Here is a 17,241-nt window from a genome sequence, read left to right on the forward strand (position 1 = left end):
GGGGCCAGATTAAACCGACAGGTGAGCCAGATTTGGCCCCCCGAAACAGACTTTGGTCATGCCTGAACTAGATAGTCTAGTCACAGCCTGACAATGAGAGTTTCGTACAGAGGGGGAGGATTTGCTTTTCTCTTGGTTTGGAAAGGCTTTCTTGCTGCGGAGCATGTCCCTTTGGGAGGGGTGGAGAAGTGCATTAGAGGGTAAAAGCAGCTTAAGAAGTGGACAAAGGCATATGCATGCACACATGCTCTATGTGAGCAGCATGCACAGTGCTTTGATCCCCTTCCCTTAAAGAAGAAGAAAATGAGGGGGAGGATGGAAAGGTCATCTGAACTCTGGAGGAAGATTTGGGAAGGCATCCAGGCAGATGCTTTCCTCTGTTGGAACTAGTGAAATGGTCTGATCCAGAAGGTCCCCTCTTACATTATGTGGTATCTCTCCTGATTGGCTTTCTGCTCAAGGGCTCTGTTTGTAAGGCAATTTTCTAATCAGCTGCATGAACATTCATCAAAGGGAAGGCTTCTAATTTTGAAGCAGAACAGCTGGAAATCAGGCACATAAGGAATGTTGATAAAGCTGATATTTGAAAAGAAGCAGAAGTTTGACAGACGGGGGGAAATCAGATATTTGTTGTACAAAGCAAAGGTACGTTGTCAAAAAATGCCATTCACACATTATTTATCAAAAGGTTTTTCCACATCTTGATTATGCCCTTATTATCACATTGTAGTCCCTAATCAAATGCTGATTTCTGAATGAGAGTCAGTTGTCCTTTTATTCCGTAGTTAACAGCTCTGAAATTTGCTAGCAATTACCTTCAAATTAAAACTCCTCTTTGCAAAGTATCGCTCTATTTGTAATCATCATTCTATTTCACAGCAATCATAAATTGAATTATCTGATATTCCATAAAACAAGATAGACACCTCAAATCCTTACCATTCCCCCTACATTTTCAGATATGGTTCCTTCCACCACCACTCACAAATTTAAACCTTAGGAGTGGAGTTATGCATGTTTTTGGTATAGTTTCATTGTAATGTAGGGTGGATCTACACATGGGGGGAACTATAAATAAGTCAGAAATGAAATCAATATAACAAAAGAAAAATGCTTTGGAAAAATGCAAAGATTTTTTTTTCACCAGTGCCATCTGGTGTTACATGGTAATAACACAATCAAAATGTTGTTTATTTTACTAATGTAGTTCCTTCCTCTAAAAATTTATATGGAGGTAATAGATTCAGGACAGACAAAAGGATGTCATTCATTCCTTGCCCAAGAAATGTGCTGTCGAGTAGCTTATGTGGCTTTTTAAAAAATTAGACAAATTTGTAGAAGATAAGTCTTTCAACAGCAATTAGCCATAATGTTTAAAGTGGTGCCCTTGGCATATATACCTCTCAGCACCACATGCTGGACAAGAGAGGAAGGTTTTCACCTTCTCGTAAGCAGTTCCGAGAGGGAGTAGCCATGCAGTAATTGCTGCTCCCCAGCCAACAGAAAGGGCCTGACTATCTCTTGTCTCCCTCTGGTGCAGAGGAGGAAGATCTGCTGCTTTTCCCTTTGAGTAAATTGCTGTTTTGTCTGCCTAGATCCATACAGATGCAGAAGTGGCCTTCCACATGTGATCCCCCCCCTGAATAAAGACACAACCAGGTTCTTAGGTTTCTTATCCAGAAGGAACCACCAATCCCTCTGCAAGCCCTCTTCCTTCTCTCCTTCCCTTTGGATTAAATGATCTGCACTGTAAGATTCGGTCTCTCTGTTACATTCGTAGAGACCTGATATCCCAATGCGGACACTGTGGTGTTCACCAAGTCCTTCTGCCCTTCCCCTTTTTTAATCTTTATTTTAAAATGAGTGGCTGTTGGGCTTGGTAGGGGGGTCTGCTTATTTTGTTCATGTTTCAGTTTGGGGTGCATGTAGGTGATTTGTTTGTTGAAGGAGCGGGGCTGAGCACCAGTTTTTCTTTGCCAGAGTTACTGTAAGTTTGAAACAGTACATTAAACAACATCATATGGTGCAAGGCGATACATGGATGGCAGTGGTACTTTAAATTCAATACTTAGCCCAATAGGTCCTGCCATAAAGTGTTGGAGGAGTTGTTGCAGCGTATGAGTTAGAAAGCCAAACCACTTCTCTCCAAAGTCGTTGGCCAAACCTTTTTCCTCTTGTCCCATAAGTTTTTCCTGGAATAGTCATTTGCGTGTCGAGGCCCCATGACCACCCCATTCCCTAAGGATTAAATAACTAGACATCACACTGCATACTGGTTTTATGGGATGACAACTTTAATGGTTACAGATGTGACACTTTTGCCAATGGCATAAGGATAAGTAGCTGCATATATACCACTCCACTCCAGCCCATCTGCTGGCAGTGACATGAAGGGTAAAGTCAACTAGAAGGGACACCTTATGACCCACATCAAATCTAGGTATCCCCTAAGTGGTTCCCCTTGGATGAGTATGGCTCTGGCCCCCGTTTGGGTATTGGACAGGAGACACTCCTCTTGGATCATTTTAACAGGATACCCTTACCCATGGAGGGGCAGGCGGAGGCTACAACCTCTCCTCCAATCCATATCTAAGTTTACCCAATGCCTATCTGCCTTTCAAAGTTGTGAGAATTGCTGTGAGGTAGGCAAAAGCCAGCTGGCTGGTGACAATTTGCCAGGTGTGAAAATTCCTGCCCACCCCCCAAAATATGGCAGCCAACAAACGTCCATTGCAAACCGTCCACGAAAGCCCTAAGCTAAGGTGGGAGGACCAGTGCGGTGAAAAGAGGCCAGGTGTCCAGGCAGGCCTGGAATTTATCCTGGCCCTGGGCACGGGGCCAAGTACTGCCATTGGACAGTAGATCCTGCACCCAGGAGAACTCCCTCAAAGTCCTGCCACCATTGGCCAATTTGGCAGCAGGCAGTCAATCTGTCCTGCCATATGCCGGTTCATAGGTGAGGCCCATGGCCCGCCTGCAGAGCCAGCCACCAAAGAAGGCAAACAGACTTGCCAAAGATTTCTCATACCTTCTGGTTAGGGAAAGGCTGCTCCTAGTTTTCTGCTGTTGACTCACTTACTGTCTTGCTGCAACTGTGCAGAAAATTAGCATGCCCATCACAAGATAAACTTGTCAATTGTTTGGTCTAGCCCAAGAAGGTAGTTCTTTTGTGTAGTGAATTCCAAGTTTGTGCCAAGCACGATAATCTATTCCTCAAAAGAGCGCTCTCTCTCTCTCTCTCTCTCTCTCTCTCTCTCTCTCTCTCTCTCTCTCTCTCTCTCGGATGCTGTCATGGATGCTTTAGCTGAGATTCCTGCATTGCAGGGGTTGGACTAGATGACCCTTGGGGTTCCTTCCAACTCTACTGTACTATGATTCTATTATTCTTTCTCTTTCATTTTATTTTAGAAAAATTCTGTGCAGTACCACTACCTGCCTGGTATTAACAGTAGGCAATTAGTGATGAAATCACCAGTTACTGGTAGCTTTCCAGTGTTGTTTTCAGAAGCTTAATATTGTGAAATGATCTGTGATTCTGAGTGAGCATTCTTTACATATTGTGTTGGATGCTCTGTTTGGATTAGTTTTCACTGCCTTCTGGGGGAAGAAAACCCCATAGTTTGACATACACTGCCATCTACAGAAAAAGTTGTGCAGGCCATATAGTATGTCTGCTACTTTTACTACACTACAAATGCCATCTGTGGTCACAGTGTGTGATGAACCTGCACAGTCAGAACATTTATCAGCTGCATCGTCATGGTCAATAAATGCTAAATTAGAATCTATAAAGTGTGTTTGTCAGTGTACCCATGCACAGTGTGGAGCTATTTCTATACTGTTGGGAACCAGAATGGAAATCATTAATTGTTTCAGTGCACCCCGGGGCCTGACCTTACAGCTGTAATGATGTGTTTAATTGTAGACGTGTCCCCTTTATGGAAGGAGGTCTGGCTATGCTGCCTGCCTCACTTAGGGCCTACATCATTTCTGAGCAGCTAGGAGCATGGCTTCATGGAGGGGCACTTTCCATCTCGAGCATGCTGGCAGGGAAGGGAACGGTCGAGGGCAAGTCCGGCAGGGAATCATAGAATCATAGAGTTGGAAGAGACCACAAGGGCCATCCAGTCCAACCCCCTGCCAAGAAGGAAACCCCATCAAAGCATTTTTGACATATGGCTGTCAAGCCTCTGCTTAAAGACCTCCAAAGAAGGAGACTCCACCACACTTCTTGGCAGCAAATTCCACTGTTGAACAGCTCTTACTGTCAGGAAGTTCTTCCTAATGTTTAGGTGGAATCTTCTTTCTTGTAGTTTGAATCCATTGCTCTGTGTCTGCTTCTCTGGAGCAGCAGAAAACAACCTTTCACCCTCCTCTATATGACATCCTTTTATATATTTGAACATGGCTATCATATCACCCCTTAACCTTCTCTTCTCCAGGCTAAACATACCCAGTTCCCTAAGCTTGCTTCAGTTTATAGAGAAGCTTATTTACTGCAGTGATAATCCCACCTTGCAGCATACATGGTTTCTTCCCCCATCCTCCTAATTTTCTTCTGGGTACAATCCTGTGAGGAAGTTATGCTGAGAAATAAATGACTGCTCCAAGGTCACTCAGTGAGCTTCACGGCTGAGTGAAGGTTTGGACCTGGGGGGGCCACAGTCTTGGCACATTACTCAAACCCAGGAGTTCCCCAAATGGACCACCAGCAGTCCCAAAGTGCCATTCGGTTGGTCCACAGTGTCGGGATTTCTGGTTGAAGACGGGAGGCAGCCATAGCTGCCAAGTTTTCCCTTTTCTCGCGAGGAAGCCTATTCAGCATAATGGAAAATCCCTATAAAAAGGGATAACTTGGCAGCTATGGAGGCAGCGCATCCATCACATTACATATTCATGTTGATGTTAATTGTATTTTATTGCTGGTTTTATTTTTACATTGTAATTGGGGTGGAATGCAATATATAAGAAATCAAAGAAGCAATAAAAATACAATTAAAATTTAAAAAAGCATCTAGCACAGCACATTACAATTGGTAAAACAGGCAGAAAAATAATTAAGTGGCCTGCTAAGACCCAACCATTTTCAAGTGGTCCATTGAGGGGGGGGGGCAGGAGCTTGGGAGCCTCTGCTCTGACTGCTACATCACACTCTGTCTACCACCATAACCCCCTGTCACAAATCCATGCCTTGAAAGGTCTGCGTACTTCTTCAGTGACATTTATTTTTTGCAGCTCTACAATTTAAAACCCACATTTTCTTTGTTTGGGTAAATTGCATCTGAAGAGCTTCCAAGTCCCCCCTTTTCTTTGGTTTTTATTTCCTAATCAGAGGTGTTGAGCAGTTGGGATTAACAGTATATACTTTGCAGGAGCTCGTTTGCATATTGCCCAAATAGGCTGTGTACAGATTGAGCTGCTAGGTTATTATAGAGCTCTCTCACAGCTATTCTGAATAAACTGCGATAACTTTAAAACATCAGTTGTTGTTATGTATAGAAGTTCGGGTACTTTCTCTATTTTTAAAGCACCAGGATGCCCAAACATCTGGCCCTGGCTCCAAAGTTGGTGGGCAGCAGGGAGAACTGTAGGCAGTTTTCCAGAGACATTCATGCAGGAGCCCAAAATTCTCTTGCCCCAACAACTCAGTTGAAGCTCCTTTCCCCTCGCCAAGTTTATTCAGCGGCACTGGCTAATCCTGAATATAGTGCATTTTCCTTTGATATAGACAACTTGTTGGTGAATGAAGCCCATCGGCTTTCGTCTTTGCCAGCTGACTGCCAACATTTGGTCTCTCTGCCCACACTGAGCTGCTGAGAATCATAGAATCAGAGTTGGAAGAGACCACAAGGGCCATCCAGTCCAACCCCCTGCCAAGCAGGAAACACCATCAAAGCATTCTGCTTAAAGCCTCTGCTTAAAGCCCTCCAAAGAAGGAGACTCCACCACACTCCTTGGTAGCAAATTTCACTGCTGAACAGCTCTTACTGTCAGGAAGTTCTTCCTATTAGGTGGAAGATATTGGCAATATTGGTAGTTAAAATGGATTGATGATGATGAGTTGTCTTTTTTGTTGCTGAGTCTGTGTTTTTGTGATATTCTTAATCAAAATTAAACCTGAAAGGAGACACAATTAAGTTCGAAGTGCAGCAGCGTTTTAGGATAATTACGTTGTGGCAATCGCCAGCATTTTCATTTTTTAGTAAAGTACTTTGGAACTACTTAAGCATGGCAGTTCCTGTAGCCTGAGATTAGATAAATGGATGCAAATGGGAATTGTAACTGATGAGTGATTGATGATGGCTCTGTATGTTTGATACTGTACACCCTTGTAAATGATTCCTTCCCCTTTGGAGGACAGAAACTTGTAGGCAACAACTTCTTGTCGCTGTTTGGTGCGTTTCTCTCTTGTTGGCTTCTTGGGTGTGGGCATTCAAATACTCCACTTCCAGCCTGAAGTGTTACCATCCAGAGTTCTAGCAATTTAGGCTACTGCTTCACCCATATGGGTCACCTCTCATTAGCAGTATTTTTCCCATTTAGAGGAGGGAACCCTGTTACCAGGAATGTCCTTTAACTCTTGGTTCATTGTTGCATGTTTAACTACCCATTTAATGTTATCTGCTGTTTGCAAACCTCTGGGCTCACTGCTTTGGCAAATTCAGGTGCCATTAATCTCTCCTTAATTTAAAAAATAATAATGTTAAAGTTTTGTTCCAAACATAGTAGACAATGTAACATTTTAACTATTTGTTAATGAAGTGTTCTCTGTAATTAAACATCACAACTTTGCTTTATTTGTACTTAATAGGTATAATAATGTTTGCCTGTTGCTTTTTGTGGGAGCATCAGGTGTTTAATTAGTCTATATAAACTGTGATAAGGTCCTAGGATATGACACAGCACCACAACTAGCAACAGTTCCTGTTAGCATTTTATTAATAAGTGCCTTACATTTGCATTGCTTCAGAATAGTCTTCGGTAGTTCTTTTAGAACACATTTTCCTCGCAAACTTTATTGGCTTTAATTTGTCTTCCTTGCTCTCTGAGTTTAGTTTTGCTTTTTCGCCATTAATATGATTTGCATTTTGGAAAGCTAAAAGCATTTGGCTTTTAGAATAATTTTAATGTGTGCTAAGTATCTTGCGTATTAAATGTCTCTTGGTTATGCAAGGTAAAGGGCCATTAGAACTCTCTATCCAATCCTGAACAGGAAGGAATAATTTCTTTCGCTTTCTTGACTTTCTTGAAGACAAGTGTGGGGCTTAAAATATAGCATGGAATTGTATTTCTGTTAACTTTTGTAAACTGTGTCAAGGGCTGTTTGGCTGAAAAGGTGGCCTAGAAATAATCTATAACATAGCATTTTACATTACAATATATTCAGCGTTTGCCAATTCCTCTGTTTATTCCTCCCTTTTGATAACAATTGCAGGAGTTGAGATGCAGTTCTTGAGATGCAGAACTGAACTTGATTTCATAATGATGAATCTTAACATTGAATGGGCTATCATATTACAAACAAACAGGATGCAAAATGGGGAAATTAAAGGGCTCATTTCTTCTGCAGAACCAATACCACAATGCCAAAATGCCACTTCTCTCTTCGGGATTTGCATCCATCTGAGTGCCTATTGATGAGCACAATCCACAGGAAGAACTGTGGCCTTTATGCCTTGCTTGCAGGGCTGTTCTTACACTCTCTTACAGCTTGCATATGAGGGCTTGTCCCTACAAATAAGGTTTCTTTGTAAACCTCATGAACTGAGCTGAAGAAGTTCAGTCCTCCTCTGGAGAATGGCCAACATGGAGGTTGGGTGCAACTTTAATATTGTTTGATATTACAGTGGTACCTCTACTTACGAATTTAATGCGTTCCGAATGCACATTCGTAAGTCGAAAAAAATTGTAAGTTGAATCCCATAGGAATGCATTGGGAGAAAAAATTCGTAAGTCAAAGCAACCCTATCTAAAAATTCATAAGTAGAAAAAATCCTATCTAAACTGCATCCAAGATGGCGGACGGAGCTCCATTCGTAAGTAGAAATATTCGTAAGTAGTTATTCGTAAGTAGAGTTATTCATAAGTAGAGGTACCACTGTATTTTAATATTATTGAGGGAAGCAATGGGTTTCCCTCCTACTCCTTCCAGTTAATTCTTATCCTGTTGCTTCCTTTATCCACTGTGCTGGAAAGCTCTGGTAGACCAGAGTTTGGTGATGCCATGCAACGGGATTCCACCAGAGTGCTTGGCTGTAGCCTCCTTCTGATTGGCTGCAGGTACAGCTAGTCAGAGGGGGTGAAGTCAGCACAGTTGAGGGTTGGGGTGCGTAAGATCCAGTCTGAGGAAGATGTCTCCATCCAGAGAAGGAAGTCTCTGGGCTTAGTTTGAAGCTCTTAAGTCTTCTTAGGATTATACAGACAAGAGAAAAGCTGGGAAGCAGATTTGAGGACAGGACTAGAGGTGTGAGGAACACTCTACACGAGTCTCCATTCAGTAAGTAGGGGAGGGATCTTCTGGAAAGAGACGAATCCCAGACCAGTTATGAGGGGTGTGGTGACCCTCTGGGTCTGCTATACTACTAGAGGAGCCTCAGGAGTGAGAGCTATAGAAGGTTGGGAAACTGATAGAAAGTACCACCTTGTTTAAGAATGCAAGTATTAACACCTAAGCTGTACCATCCCTCCAATTAGTTTAAGGAAATGAAGAGAATATAAACTGTATGTTTCCCATCTTGTTTAGAAGCCAATAACATCCATTGGGGTGGGGTGTGTGTGAGAGAGAGGGGGGGGTTACTGTATCTTGAAAATTATGTCTCCTGACACATCTTTTATTTCAACAATTTTGTTGTAAAATTAAAAACCTTTTTCCTGTTTAACTTCCCTAAGTCTCCAAGTGCCAGTTTTCTTTTAAAAAGTTAAAATAACCAGTAGTAAGAGGGGTCATGCCTCATCCACCAACATTAGAGAGTTCATCATTCAACATTAAATGAGTCAAAATTTCTCATTGGACTTGTCCTACAATAAAGGAATTTTAGAAATGAATCATATAGAAGACAAGACAGATTACATATAAACTCCTTTTTGACCCACTGGTGATTCTTTTTTGGTATTTTAAAACAAGAATCTTCAAGGAACACCAGAAAATGATAATTTATCTTCTGATGGCTGCCATAATGAGTCAACTAGAAAAAAGGAGCTAACAAGCTTTCAATGCCTATTAAAGCTGTGAATGAAAAGGAACAGCAACCATATTCATTGTTCCCACTGATTTCTTTCTTTTCAGCTCTTCTTCGTTCAGCAGTTCCTACTCACAACAAAACCTGCTAGGTGAGAGCTGCTAATATGTGAGGGCAAAGACCATTTTTAAGAACAAGATGGCTTTGTATTGTGAGGTACCAATGGATATGGACAGAACCAGCCCACCCGTGATGCCAGGGGAAGCAGCCACCTCAGGTAGTCACAGTGCAAGAGGCAGTGCTCTGCCCCCCCCACTGCCCCCGCCAAAAGGGGGGAGTTCTGGCACACAGTCCCCAGCCAGAGAACCTAAGTGGGCAGCAACACTTAGAGGAGTTCCTTGGCTCCCACCGAGTTTGGCAGGAGCCAGGGCATTGCTGCGCACTGATTGCTGCTCGGCTCCCACCCACCCCACCCCCATGCCCTGGTAATCGCTGAACTCAGTGGGTGCCAGGGCACTCTTCCAAGTGTTGACATGTTTTCATACAAGGCAATATAAACAGTTACTACTTGATCAGTTAAGCCAGCTGTAAAAAGGCCTGCATGTGTAGAGGGGGGATTTAAGAAAATACATTCCTGCCAACCACCGCAGAATTATGATAAAACTGTTTTGCAGGGTATTAAATATCTGAAAATGTGAGACAAAGCACAACAGCTTGGATTGCCTTCTGTTTCCTTTTCTATTTATTTAGTGTATGCAATTTGTCCTTAATTTAATAACTTTGCATTCACTGTGTTTCTAGCACAGTGTTGCCTTCTGTACTGAATTCCATTTTCCCTTGGCTCTGGTTTGAGCCACTGACAAGGGATGGCAAAGAAAACGAAAACCCAAACTGAAAAGGTCCTAAATAATATTAAAGTGAATTAAGTACTTATCTATATGGCACCATCAGGGTACATCTGGGTATCACCAATGTGGGTGCCCTGCTTATACCTTCTATGGTGCCCACAAAGGGTCTCAAAAGATAGCACTTCAAAAACCCATGATGCGCAAAAGAGCATTTGCTCTTCATGCTTAGTTCATATTTGTACCAATTTAGCCCCTCTTATGTTGAACAAACTGCGGGAGGCAATGGAAGACAGGAGTGCCTGGTGTGCTCTAGTCCATGGGATCACGAAGAGTCGGACACGACTAAACAACAACATTGAACATGTCTACTTATCGTTGGATGCTAGGATTAGACACCCATTTGGCCTTCTCTTCTGAACAAAGGAGAACTACAAAGATCTCTCTGTGAGCAAATGCGGCAGTAGTAGCTGATGTCTGTAACTTTTCTGCCCACTGATGGCGTGGTCCTGTTTCTCATGTAGAGATGAGATCACATGCAGACATTCCCAAGTTTATTAATGATCCCTTCAAAAAGATGGTCTATGCTTTAGCATTGGCTGCAGACCCTTCCATGGACGCCCTGCAATTAATGCATGGTCCTTAGCTACTTCCACAGTGGCCTATAGGACAATTTGGTTACGACAGTGGGGTGTTGACACTGCATCACAATCCTTTATGATCTCATTACCTTTTCGGGGTCCAAACTCTTTGGGGAATCTCTGAAACCTCACCTGGTGGATACTAGGGATAAGAAGGCCCTATCTTCTGCCAACAAGCCTAAGGAAAAGTCATGCCAGACTCAGTTTTTTCATACTACCCAACAATTTTCCAAGTCTTGTCCCTTCTTTTCCATTCGGAATAGAGGTGATAGGCATGATAGGGTGCTACTTGCACCTCCTCCTTCAGATCAGGAGAGTCTTCCTCTGCATTCTCAAGGCCCCCAAAAGAGGGGAGGAAAATATTTCCGCCTGACTTGGCTCCCAGTAAATCTGCCTCCCCAGGGGGTGTAATGCTGTCAGCCTTTGTTCACTATTGGGCAGGTGCATGCTGGAGATAGTATTGATAGTATGCTCTCGAGTTTGCTTCTCATCCACAAGATATCTTCATCCGCTCTCCTTGCTTAAGGCATCAAGAGAAAACTCAGATACTCCTACTGGTGACACATTTGTTGAAAATAGGGGCAATCAAACGCGCAGGTCACACTCGGAGCAAGTCAGGGGTTTATTCAGTCTTCTTTCTGGTGCCATATTATAAAATATTTCAAGAATGCAGATAGATCTGAAAATTAAACAGCTACAAATCTACAAAGTACTGATGGAGAAACCTGAGAGTCAAGCTGAATCTCTGCTTGAAGAATGTTCCTCAGTGGGCTTCCTGTTTCCGGTGGTGAGAAATAGTTGACTCCCACACGATCGGACCTCAGCCATGCCGGTAATTCAGGGTTGATGTGGGGGTAATTAGCCCTGGCAGACTCCCCAGGGTGGGGGAGGACTGTCTCGTAGACCCGCAGACCGTTCGAAATTATCAGCTTGCGTCAAGGTGCAAGTGGCAGGATGCTGGGTCCCAGAGCACGACATGGCTGGCACTCTCCGAAGTCACTCTCATAGCCGGAAATATCTGTTTGATGAAATAATTAGATTTGGACAATAAACAGACATAGTCTGGACTGAAGAAGATTGAGAAAAAACCTGTAGAACTGCACAGCCCCTGGTGTTTAAGCTCGGACTTCAAAGAGATTCTCATCATGGTGTTTGGATTACGGAGGTGATTGCTTTACTTAGACTTGAAAGACTTGATAAAGATAAAAAAGAAACAAGATGGTGCTTGTTAATATGATGCAGCACGGAAAATTGAGAATTCCTCCCTTTTTCAAGAGAAGTGGGAAATACTTGCTAACTGACTTTATAATGACTTGAGATAACAATTTGAGATAACATGCAGTGCATCTGTTTGCAGAATTTCTTCATTATGAGCGAGAGAGAAAGCTAAATGGATGTCTAGCAACCCCCCTTCTAGGGCCCGGGGGGGGGGATTGTGTGGTCTCCAGGAAAGCTGATCAATTGCCAAATGACTTATATCTGTGGAATACAGTTCATTTATATTGCAATATTGCAAACAGTATTTTCAACAATTTATAACTTAACAATCTGGAAGTTACTGCGTCATTAAATTTCAAAACGACAGGTTTGGACATCAGCCTGGATTGGAATAATTTAACAACTTGGGAGTTGCTGCATCATTAAACTTCAAACAATAGACTTGGACAACAGCCCGGATTGGAAGATTGGAATGAAGTCAGGAAAAGCTGTGCTGGCAAATAGACAGTTGAATATATATATATACACAAATAAAGCTATACTCGATGGATGAAAGGATATATGATTTCTGACATGATTGAGAATCGCATACCCAGGGACGGAGAACTTTAAAGCATTAAAATCGGAATGTGGAAAATATGAGAACAACAAAGAAGGCAGGAACGAAGATACTATAGATATACTTCAGAGGTCCAGACTATGGGAAGCCTGGAAAAATTAATAATAATTTGGATTGTAATTTGGTTTTTTATTTTAGTTTATTGTTTTTGATTGGATTATGATTATGATCTGATGGATATGTTAATTGGCTGTTTTTATTGGAAAATCAATAGACATGATTTTTTTTTAAAAGAAGAAGAAGAATGTTCCTCAGCATTGGACTTCTAGTTGAGGTCAGTTGGGCCACTGTAAAACAGGGAGGGGGGGTGCTCTCAGTGACCAGGCTGGGACATAAGGGTTCAGGCAGCCCTAAGGTAAGTTATTCAGGGCTTGGTAGCATATAAGCAGCTGGTGCAGATGTTATTGCAGAGGTGTCACATGCTGTTGGCAGTCTGCCCCCATCTAAAAACTGTTCCAATTCCCTGACAAGTTGTTCCTTGGTTGGAAAATGTTAAGGGAGAGTTGTATTTTGTTTTGTTTTGAATGTAGGGGATCATTAGGAATGCAGTTCAGCACCTGCTGTCTGAAATGGCGGAGCCCAGCAAGCGCTGCATTGCACAACTCTTCCAACCAGGCATTTCAGCTCCACATCTGATGTTCCTGGTGCAGCACTTGAAATGCACCATCTAGTATCATTTCCTGATCTCTGTGGGCAACCTGCTTTGTTACGTTTACAAACATGATTGTAATATCATTAAAGATTAAATTACAGATTGTTTTAGAACGCTTATCATTAATTTGTGCAATTCTGGAGACCAAGCAAACAAAATAAAACATGCCGTGGACATTTCCCATGTAGCAAAGTCCACAACTAGCTTTTTTAAAATTTAAAACAATTGTCTAGAAATCAGTGCAATCAATTATGGATGTTTATTATAATTTTTAAAGGTCATTTCTGCAAAAGCCAAGATAATGCTGCCTTTAACTGCTGCTACCCAGTATGATTTGCTAGAGAAGGATAATTAACAGTCCGTGCTTAATAGCAGGCCTGTTTGGACTCCCCTCTGTTCAGAAATCAGTGTTGTGTGTTGATTAAATAGCTTAAATCCACTCCTGGATTCCCAAGAAAATGGACAGGGACCGGGGGGGGGGGGGGAGAGATGGTAAAAAGTTGAGTAACTAAGACTGTATTTAAAATGAAAACAAGCTTCCCTTGCTTATTTGCCGGCTTTCTCTTCTTCCTTTCCTCCTTTTAAATGTTTGTCCTTCACCATCTTGTGGGATGTAATTGCACGTGGCTTGTTTGTTTTATTCAGTAAATCCATAAGGAGCATTTAGATAGAGGAAACAAATGACCTGGATGCAGGCAGAGTTTGTGCTCCCCCTGCCCATCATTTTTAGCATTGTAGGAAATAATTAAGCAACTTCTGTATGGCAGACCCACAATGGCATGTGACCTTCCAAGCAGATTATAGCCCCCTAGGTGTAACTTGTGACCTATCAAGTGCTTGGACAATCATGCTGTCTACTACTGGAGCCTGCCTTCGCATGCAGGGAAAGTCCCTCACTCACGGAGGGTTTGAGACCCATTGACTACCCTCACCTGGTTTAGCCAGCCATTCGAAGCTGGCTAAGCAGGGTGTGGCTTGCTCTGCTTTCCAAGGCCGAGGGGTGGTGGTCTTGACACCTGGGCAGTCTAGGACCTTCATATACATGATTCTGGCTTGTGGCCTGGTGAGGTCACTTCAGTGCTTTGACTTCACCCCTCCATTGTCTCTCAAGAGAAATAGGTGCCAACAACAACAGGAGGTGCATCATGTAAAGCAAAGGGACTATATTTCAATTTGTTGGATCACAAATTGGTTTGTTGGTTTGCTCTTTATTATTTAGATAGCACTTCATATTTATTTATTTATTTAGATAAATATTTATTATTTAGATAGCACTTTAGAAAGCACTTCATATTTCAAAGAAATTATCTAAGCAGTTTACAACATTCCAAAAATATCACAGACAGAAATCAAATCAAAAGAATACAGTAAGTAAAGGTAAAGGACCCCTGGACAGTTAAGTCCAGTCAGTGGCGACTATGGGGTGTGGTGCTCATCTCACTTTCAGGCCGAGGGAGCCGGCGTCCATCCACAGACAGCTTTCTGGGTCATGTGGCCAGCATGACTAAACCACTTCTGCCGTGACGGAAACCAGAGTGCGTGGAAATGCAGTAGGAAACATACATTTTAGAGCAGTACAGACAACAATTAGATAACTCCATGTGATGTGTGGTATGGTTAACAGATATGTGAGTTCCCTCTGTCCCTTATCAGAGATGATTAGAGAGTTACAAGCTCAGTGAACATGAGGTTGTTTCTTTGACATTAAAAATAATAAGAAAGTGAATGTTAGCACTAATGAAAGGTTCCACACAGTATTTGCCTTGTAGCACCCTCATTTCTGTGCCAAAATTTCACAATTGTGAATTGGAATATAAGCCATACCCCGAAAATAAAACATAGTGATAGGCACAGCAGCAATGCCGGCCGCGGCAGGAGGAGGAAAAAAATAAGACATCCCTTGAAAATAAGCCATAGTGTGTTTTTTTGAGGAAAAAATAAATATAAGACGTGTCTTATAATATGAGAAACACGGTATGATTCATGATCCCTCTTTGAGCATCCCCAAATTTAACAAACCAAAGAATGGCAAAGCAGTTCAATTGACAGTACAGTATCATTTCCTGAGATTTGTGTCAGAACTTATGAACACAGCAGGTCTTGGATCCAAGGTGCAGTTTGCAGCTAGGGCTTATTTCACACAGTGTGCTGCTTGATTAATCAAAAATATGTTGACTTAGTGATCTTCATTGAAAATATTGCTATGAAGTGATATGGAAGTTCTATGCCTCGTGATTAAGCTGTGATTGGTATGGTGGCTCATTTAAACATGCTAGTTAGCACTTGATAGATGATGAATGAGTGATGCTTGTAGTCATGTAAAGGTGCAGTTGACGCTTGCCTTAATAGAAAATGGGTAGGGTTTTCTGTTTTTGTTTTCATTTAAGCAGCATGATCAAATGTTTACCTATCGCCATAGGTCACTCCAGACATTTCTTATATCTTGATACCTACTAGAGGCAAAAGTGGATTTAGCATGGTGCAGTAACTATTGTGTTAGACTAGGACGGGCATGACCCAGGTTCATATCCTCACTCAGCCACCAACATTGGGCCTGTTGCTCTCTCTCAGCTTAAACTACTGGTACTCCACAGGGTTTTGTAAGGTTCAAATGATGGGGTGTGAGGAACCATGCATGTTACAAAGGTGGGATATAAATACATACAATTGGACTATATATTCTAAAGATTATATCTCAATAGTTGACCAAATAATCTTCAAGGCAGCTTACAACATGTTAGCAACCCTGTGCACATTTACTTGAAAGCAAATCCCAGTGTTCTGAGGACTGCGCACTAAAATATACATGGAAGTACTCTGTACCCTTGTGGATGGCAGAGGTTAAAAATGACTTCTGTAGTTATGGTGCAACTGCCAGTTACTAACTGGGGTGGGGCAGAGCTGGAGCTATTGGGGGGGCTGGCCGGAGTTTTTGCCCTGGGTGAAGCCTCCAGAGGGGCGCCATTGAGCCTCCCATTCTGTGTATGAGTGTACACAAATGGGGTGTGTGTGCCAGACTGGGTCTTTGACTGGTGAAATAAGGCCTAGTTTTGCCCCTGGGTGTGAGGTTCCCACAGCTGGTCCTTCTCTGTCTCTGTCTCTCTATGCCCCCACTCCCAGGAACAATGTGGAAAGAGGAAAAGGCTACTTTTCCTCTTTGCACATTGTTCCTGGGAGTGGGGGCATAGAATTTCCTAAAGTTCCTTGGGACTGTGCCTAGGCCAGAATGTCCTTCCGCTTGCTTAGCTAGTCTCCGGTGCGCTCATTGTTGCAGTCTGATACATATTTCCATAGCAAGAAAACTTTCTTAGTTCTTTGCTACTTAAAAAGGAAATTGGGACAATGTTATTCATGTGCTAATGACTGCCTATTCAGCTTGACACTTACTTATTCCAAAACTTGACATTTAGTTTAATGGGCACTGATGGGCATATCATCTCTGCAAGCACCGTGAATTGAAGGTGTCTATGTTGGCCGAAAGTCACTGTGATGAACAGAAACTTGAGTATACACCTTTTTTTTCCTTTCACCTCTTAGAAACCCAAGTTTTATCCAAGGCAGCCTCCAGTGGAGGCAAGGTTGGGTTTTTGCCAGAATTCCCCTACTGACTCAGTATCCAGCACTCCAACAGAGCAGCTATTTATAATGTTTCCTGAGAAAGTTGGATCTCACAAGCAGATGGTAAAACTGTGTCTGGACCATATCACCTTGGCTACAGGATCAAATGATCAGATGCTCTTCTATTTATAAAAAAAGAGTCTTGTACAGAAAACAAACATATAAGAGAGAAGGCTCCGTGGGTATGGACCCAGTTTTCACTGAGCTGTTCCTTGAGGTTTCCCCCAGTTTTTTTCCTAAAGTGTTTTATACTTTGGCAACTCTTTGAGTTCCAGCTGATACCTCCCTTTTGTGCATAGGTACACCTGGCTTGCTTTGGCTACATAAGCAACAGCACTCACAACCTGAACATCAGAAATCAAAGGAATGGTTATTCCTTTTTGCTGATCTCCATCTTCCTACTGTGGCCATAGGTTGGTAGGATGTGACAACTGAGGATCTGTATAAAAACAAACCCAGACCAAACGGC

The 17,241-nt window shown here is 42.4% G+C and overlaps 1 protein-coding gene across 21 annotated transcripts in view; it reads left to right on the forward strand.

Annotated features, from left to right (window-relative positions):
- Nucleotides 1-17,241, forward strand: part of TPK1 (thiamin pyrophosphokinase 1) — a 210,368-nt gene that overhangs the window by 172,770 nt on the left and 20,357 nt on the right. For 2 of the 21 annotated variants that reach the window (XM_088653859.1, XM_088653857.1), the window contains one exon: nucleotides 9,287-9,451. The exons of 18 other annotated variants lie outside the window; for them this stretch is intronic. In XM_088653859.1, the coding sequence (XP_088509985.1) occupies nucleotides 9,287-9,330 (44 nt within the window). In that variant the 3' untranslated portion in view covers nucleotides 9,331-9,451. Of the gene's footprint in view, nucleotides 1-9,286; nucleotides 9,452-17,241 lie in introns of those variants that run through there. One more of the 21 variants, XM_088653855.1, reaches the window with a different exon arrangement.

Source organism: Zootoca vivipara, chromosome 11 (assembly GCF_965207765.1).
Source record: "Zootoca vivipara chromosome 11, rZooViv2.hap1.1, whole genome shotgun sequence".
NCBI lineage: Eukaryota > Metazoa > Chordata > Lepidosauria > Squamata > Lacertidae > Zootoca > Zootoca vivipara.